At 32.7% G+C, this 6,722-nt stretch overlaps 1 protein-coding gene across 15 annotated transcripts in view; it reads right to left on the bottom strand.

Annotated features, from left to right (window-relative positions):
• Positions 1-844: 844 nt before the first annotated feature.
• The window catches only part of LOC111697932 (hemocytin), a 70,718-nt gene continuing 64,840 nt past the window's right edge, over positions 845-6,722 (bottom strand). For 11 of the 15 annotated variants that reach the window (XM_023468092.1, XM_023468093.1, XM_023468097.1 and 8 more), the window contains 7 exons: positions 6,494-6,563; positions 5,989-6,076; positions 4,615-4,731; positions 4,177-4,329; positions 3,319-3,496; positions 2,541-2,774; positions 845-1,140 (listed from right to left, as the gene is read on the bottom strand). In XM_023468092.1, the coding sequence (XP_023323860.1) occupies positions 860-1,140; positions 2,541-2,774; positions 3,319-3,496; positions 4,177-4,329; positions 4,615-4,731; positions 5,989-6,076; positions 6,494-6,563 (1,121 nt within the window). In that variant the 3' untranslated portion in view covers positions 845-859. Of the gene's footprint in view, positions 1,141-2,540; positions 2,775-3,318; positions 3,497-4,176; positions 4,330-4,614; positions 4,732-5,811; positions 5,878-5,988; positions 6,077-6,493; positions 6,564-6,603; positions 6,688-6,722 lie in introns of those variants that run through there. The other 4 variants (XM_023468101.1, XM_023468105.1, XM_023468104.1 and 1 more) reach the window with 4 other exon arrangements.

The raw sequence follows: 6,722 nt of genomic DNA, 5'->3' as shown, positions 1-6,722 counted from the left end.
TATGTATAATGAATATCAAATATGTATAATGAATATCAAATATGTATAATGAATATCAAATATGTATAATGAATATCAAATATGTATAATGAATATCAAATATGTATGTGCATTTATATTTATATCACATGTAAGTACACACTTGACAGTACAGTACAGTACAGTACAGTACAGTACACAGTACACACGTGAACAGAAACTGGGAAAATAGTAATGAACATGGGTAACTACAGAAGTCAGAAAATAAGTTAAAGGAAAGCTAAAGGGAAAAATAAAAAGAATTTGCAACGGAAAGGAAAGTATAAAGGAAAGGAAAGTATAAAGGAGAGGAAAGTATAAAGGAAAGTATAAAGGAAAGGAAAGTATCAAGGAAGGGAAAGTATAAAGGAGAGGAAAGTATAAAGGAAAGGAAAGTATAAAGGAAAGGAAAGTATAAAGAAGAGGAAAGTATAAAGGGAAGGAAAGTATAAAGGAAAGGAAAGTATAAGGGCAAGGAAAGTATAAAGGAAAGTATAAAGAAAAGGAAAGTATAAAGAAAAGGAAAGTATAAAGAAAGGAAAGTATAAAGAAGAGGAAAGTATAAAGGGAAGGAAAGTATAAAGGAAAGGAAAGTATAAGGGCAAGGAAAGTATAAAGGAAAGTATAAAGAAAAGGAAAGTATAAAGAAAAGGAAAGTATAAAGGAAAGGAAAGTATAAAGGAAAGGAAAGTATAAAGGCAAGAAAAGTATAAAGGAAAGTATAAAGGAAAGGAAAGTATAAAGGCAAGGAAAGTATAAAGGGAAGGAAAGTATAAAGGAAAGGAAAGTATAAAGGAAAGAAAAGAATTTTGAAGGGTGTGCTGGAAAGTTTGGTTGAAAGTTAAAATTTGTTTCGTTTCTGACAAAAAAGTGTTTTTGTTTTTAACAAAAATTTGTTAAAAACTTTATAATTACCACATTTGATTTTAGTACAGCAAGCGGTTGTTTTATTCTCAGTGTACTGTTTGTAGTACAGAGGACAGGGTACAGGAGTAGGACATGTACTAGTTACACAGGTCCTGGTGTACTTAGGACAGCATCCAGTAGTATCCTTCCTCCACTCCACTCCTTCCTCCAGTCCTTCTCTAGGCTCTTGTAGTGTAGGGCAGACACTCATACATTCTGATATATAGAGAATACCAAGAATACTCAACAGAACATCTTAAGGAATTCTTTTACTAAATGAATCTAATACAGCTAAGGAACTTCATATTATATAAGCTTGGGAACTCAGCTTTACCCAGGAAACTACTTTTTCAATATAACTTTATTTCCTCTATATTCTCTATTTTCTCTATATTCTCTATTTTCTTTAAATTCTCTATTTTCTCTATATTCTCTATTTTCTCTATAACTTTTTTTTCTCTATATTCTCTATTTTCTCTATAACTTTATTTTCTCCGTAACCTCTATTTTCTCCATAACTCTATTTTCTCAATATTCTCTATTTTCTCTAAAACTCTTTTTTCTCTATATTCTCTATTTTCTCTAAATTCTCTATTTTCTCTATAACTGTATTTTCTCTATATTCTCTATTTTCTTTAAATTCTCTATTTTCTCTATATTCTCTATTTTCTCTATAACTTTATTTTCTCCGTAACCTCTATTTTCTCCATAACTCTATTTTCTCAATATTCTCTATTTTCTCAATATTCTCTATTTTCTCTAAAACTCTTTTTTCTCTATATTCTCTATTTTCTTTAAATTCTCTATTTTCTCTATTTTCTCAATATTCTCTATTTTCTCAATATTCTCTATTTTCTCTATTTTCTCTATATTCTCTATTTTCTGTATATTCTCTATATTCTCTATATTCTTTATTTTCTCTATAACTTTATTTTTTCTATATTCACTATTTTCTTTAAATTCTCTATTTTCTCTATATTCTCTATTTTCTCTATATTCTCTATTTTCTCTATTTTCTCTATATTCTCTATTTTCTCTATATTCTCTATTTTCTCCTTATTCTCTATTTTCTCTCTATTCTCTATATTCTCTATATTCTCTATTCAAGATTTGTAAACCAAGCTTAAAACAATCTTTTAGTTTACAAATCAAAATTTTATTCAAATCTGTCAAATGTTATTATGAGTTTTGATCGGAAATCCAAATAGATTGGACAAGCAGAAATTAATACTTTATACACAGGAGAATAAGATTGGACAATGGTAGACTAATCTATCAATCTATCATCATGTTTAAATAGTCACTGGCATTAAGGACATTTTTTAACTAATCCCCTGAAAAAAATAATGAAGATATGAAAATGAAACTAAATTAAAATATTTTCTCGTAAACAATCTTTGTATGATTGGAATCGGAACCCTGCCAACAAATATAAATCCTACCGCAAACTCATTCATCCGTTCCTGGAATTCTTAATTTTCCAATCACTTGCTTTTTAATTCATTCTTTTTTCCGCGCCCGAGACCGACTTTTGAGGAATCATTCGTAAAAGAAATCTTAAATCTACTGAACACAAGGGCGTTCGTGAAAAATGCCAAAAAATAACTTAATCTCACCACAAACATATGAAGAGCATCCATCCGTCCCTATAATTCTCTTGAGCTCCTGGTCCTCGCCACAACTAGGCTGGGTAGGTTCAGCACATTGTCCGGAGTAAGGCAGGGAGACTGGGATACACTCCTGGAGAGGACAACATGTATCCGGAGAACCTGGAACTATCTCCACCTTGTATCCAACACTGCACACAACCTTCTCACAGACCTTCGTTACACACCAGACTTCTCCAGATTCTCAAATTAAAGATATGTGTTTAAATACATCCAGACTGCTATGCATCAATTTTCTAGACTGGGTGGACTTTAAAGTGTCACAACACCTTGGTCTTTAATAATGTTAATTATCACATGTAGATTGTAGAACAAGAATGCAATTAATTATAGCTTTAGTTATTTGAAAGTAATTGAAAAAATTCTCATAGCTTTTTGAGTGAGAGCTTTAAATGTGTTCTGGAAAAATTAATTATGATTAAATTATGTATTTCTGATTCTGAGACTCTAATTGCCTTTAGGTTAGAATAGTATCGGTACTTTAGGGAAACGGGGGGGGGGGGGGGGAATTCAATATTCGATATTGGTTCATCCGATACTCTTCTTCATTTCTAGCGAACTCCCCCTTTTAAATGAATCTAAGGAACTGAGTTTTTGCCACAAACTCTGATTTCCAAATTGTTATATCTATTATATCTATGCAACCCAATGTCATAGACATTTGATATTTCAAACTATGAGTTTGTGGCAATAACTCAATTCCTTTATCTTAATTTTTTTTTTTTACCTGAGCAGTTACATGTAGTGCATCCGTCCTTCTGCCACTGTTCTGCCACCTGCCTTGTTGTTCCTTGATCATCCTTACAGGTTATACACGTCCTACAACACCCGTCCTCACTATACGTAATACTAGAACAGGACTCATCAAATACAGGACACTTGGTTTCCTCCCGGGTTAGAACTACCTGAATTATTATCATTATTAAAGGGAATGTTAGCTTATTTGAAAATACACATGATATCCTCATTTACTACTCTTACTACTCTGAGATGTTTCCTGGAGCCAGAAGATCCAAAAATCTACGTCTAATGTTAAAACAAGGAACTGATTTTATATTAAATTTAGTGGGTTCGGATCATTACAGATTTTCTGCGTCTCAATAACATCTTTGTGGTAATACATAAACTTTGTTATGTTCCTAATTCACAATATTTGACATTATCTGAATTTTTAAAAGGGTTTTAAGATAAATGTTTATCTCTTCCATCAATTTAAAAAAGTTTTTCCTTTACCCTTTCCCGTAGTAAAGTTAGAAATGTCTCCCTTTAAGATTTACCTGTCTTGAAGTTCGAAATTTCTCCCTTTAAACTTTACTTTTCTTGAAGTTTGAAATGTCTCCCTTTAAACATTACCCGTCTTGCAGATCAAAATGTCTCCCTTTAAACTTTATCCGACTTGAACTTCAAAATGTCTCCCTTTAAACTTGCCCCGACTTTGATTTTGAAATGTCTCCCTTTAAAGTTTAACCGTCTTGAAGTTTGAAATGTATACCTTTAAAATTTAGCTAGCCGTCTTAAAATTCGGAATGTTTTCCTTGAAAATTTTCCCGTCTTAAGGTTCGAAATGTCTTCCTTTAAAATTTACCTGACCGTCCTGAAGTTTACAAATTGTCCTACTGCATCCGTCCTGAGATTCCTTAAATGATCCTGGAGGTAAAATAGACCCATCCTCTAGCACACACTCAGTAGGGAGACAGGATCCACAACATTCATCCTTCTCTCGGATACGAACTGAACCCTGGAGAGATCATTTGACTTTTATTTCTTTTTATTGTGTTGAGAGGTGCGTAAATTTCAATTGAAAAAATTGATCGCAAGAAATGTATAGGGTTTATAGGATTATAAATAAAGTTGTAGTTGGTGATACTGGCCACGTGATAGAAAATCCAGATAGAAATAAAGATATATTAATCGATTCAAAATCGAATCATGGTTTAGCCTTTAGTTTAAATTTTTGATGGTGAAACCTTTAAATCTTAATTCAAATTTCATCTCTGTGGACGGTTTTAATACTTTTCTTTACCTTTGGACAGGTTGAAGAGCATTGTTCAGTCTCTATCTGAATATCTGCTTCCCCATCAACATCCTTGCAGTAGAACTTCTTACATGGATCTAAACCGTCCTTCCAGTTCGATCCAACCTTAATAATATACAGTACATGGATCTAAACCATTCTTCCAGTTCGATCCAACCTTAATAATATACAGTACATGGATCGTCCTTCAAGTTCAATCCAACCTTAATAATGTACAGTACTTGGATATAATCCATCCTTCCAGTCCGATCCAACCTTAATAATATACAATACATGGAACCATTCTTCCAGTTCGATCCAACCTTAATAATATACAGTACATGGATCTAAACCATTCTTCCAGTTCGATCCAACCTTAATAATATACAGTACTTGGATATAATCCGTCCTTCAAGTTCAATCCAACCTTAATAATGTACAGTACTTGGATATAATCCATCCTTCCAGTCCGATCCAACCTTAATAATATACAATACATGGATCTATTCCATCCTTCCAATCCGATCCAACCTTAATAATATACAATACATGGATCTAATCCATCCTTCCAATCCGATCCAACCTTAATAATATACAATACAAGGATCTAATCCATCTCTCCAATCCGATCCAACCTTCATAATATACAATACATGGATCTAATCCATCCCTCCAATCCGATCCAACCTTAATAATATACAATACATGGATCTTATCCATCCTTTCAGTCCGATCCAACCTTAATAATATACAATACTTGCATTTAATCCATCCTTCCAGTCCGACAGTACATGGATTTAATCCATCCTTCAAGTCCGATCCAACCTTAATAATATACAATACATGCATTTAATCCATCCTTCCAGTCCGACAGTACATGGATTTAAGCCATCCTTTAAGTCCGATCCAACCTTAATAATATACATACATGGATCTAATCCATCCTTCCAGTCCGATCCAACCTTAATAATATACAATAAATGGATCTAATCCATCCTTCCAGTCCGATCCAACCTTAATAAAATACATACATGGATCTAATCCATCCTTCCAGTCCGATCCAACCTTAATAATATACAATAAATGGATCTAATTCATCCTTCCAGTCCGATCCAACCTTAATAAAATACATGCATGGATCTAATCCATCCTTCCAGTCCGATCCAACCTTAATAATATACAGTACAAGGATTTAATCCATCCTTTCAGTCCGATCCAACCTTAATAAAATATAGTACTTGGATCTAATCCGTCCTTCCAGTCCGATCCAACCTTAATAATATACCGTAAAATCATTTAAAAGACAAATACGTGCACCCATTTCTACCGTTGACCAGAATTCAGTCAGCAAGTCCCATTAGTCGGAGGTGTATAAGTTTATACCTTATAGTTTACTCCTTGATATATACATCCAAGCTTCTTATACTCCAGGCAACAAACTTCAGGGTTCGGGATATCTTCCAAGATGTATCTAGAGAGGTAGGTATTATTATTATTATTTCGTAGCGTTTACCTCGAGAGAACGGTTTAACAGGGTAAATACAGTTTGAATATTTAAATGATTTTGAAAACAAAATTTCATGCAATCTAACTGATGGTTTTTTTTCTTTCGTTTAAATTTTTTTTAACTACAATGTTTTTTAAACTTTGAATCACATTCTTAGAAAGACGACATTTTGAATTACACATTCTAAAGGAACTTCACACTCGACACAAATCGAAATTTTGTAATTCCCATATCTTTCAATCAGATAGTTTAACCTTTAAACTTTGACCGTTTGATTTAATATAATGTACAGTTTTAAATATCAAAGGTCTTGGAAAGGAGGTTGCAAAGATATAGAAATTAGGAAAATTTGCGTTTGCTGCGAGTAATCTGTTCTTTTACCTGAGTTTGTCTAGTTTCTTCTGTTTATTGTTACAGGATTGCACAGAGCAAACAGGTTCTGGTTTAGTATCTATATAGATATATGTTCATTATTACAGGATTGTACAGAGCAAACAGGTTCTGGTTTAGTATCTATATAGATATATGTTTATTGTTACAGGATTGTACAGAGCAAACAGGTTCTGGTTTAGTATCTATATAGATATATGTTTATTGTTACAGGATTGCA

Source organism: Eurytemora carolleeae, unplaced genomic scaffold, assembly GCF_000591075.1.
Source record: "Eurytemora carolleeae unplaced genomic scaffold, Eaff_2.0 scaffold51, whole genome shotgun sequence".
Lineage (NCBI taxonomy): Eukaryota > Metazoa > Arthropoda > Copepoda > Calanoida > Temoridae > Eurytemora > Eurytemora carolleeae.
The sequence above is the reverse complement of the archived record's forward strand: the minus strand, read 5'-3'. Positions and strand labels throughout refer to the sequence as shown.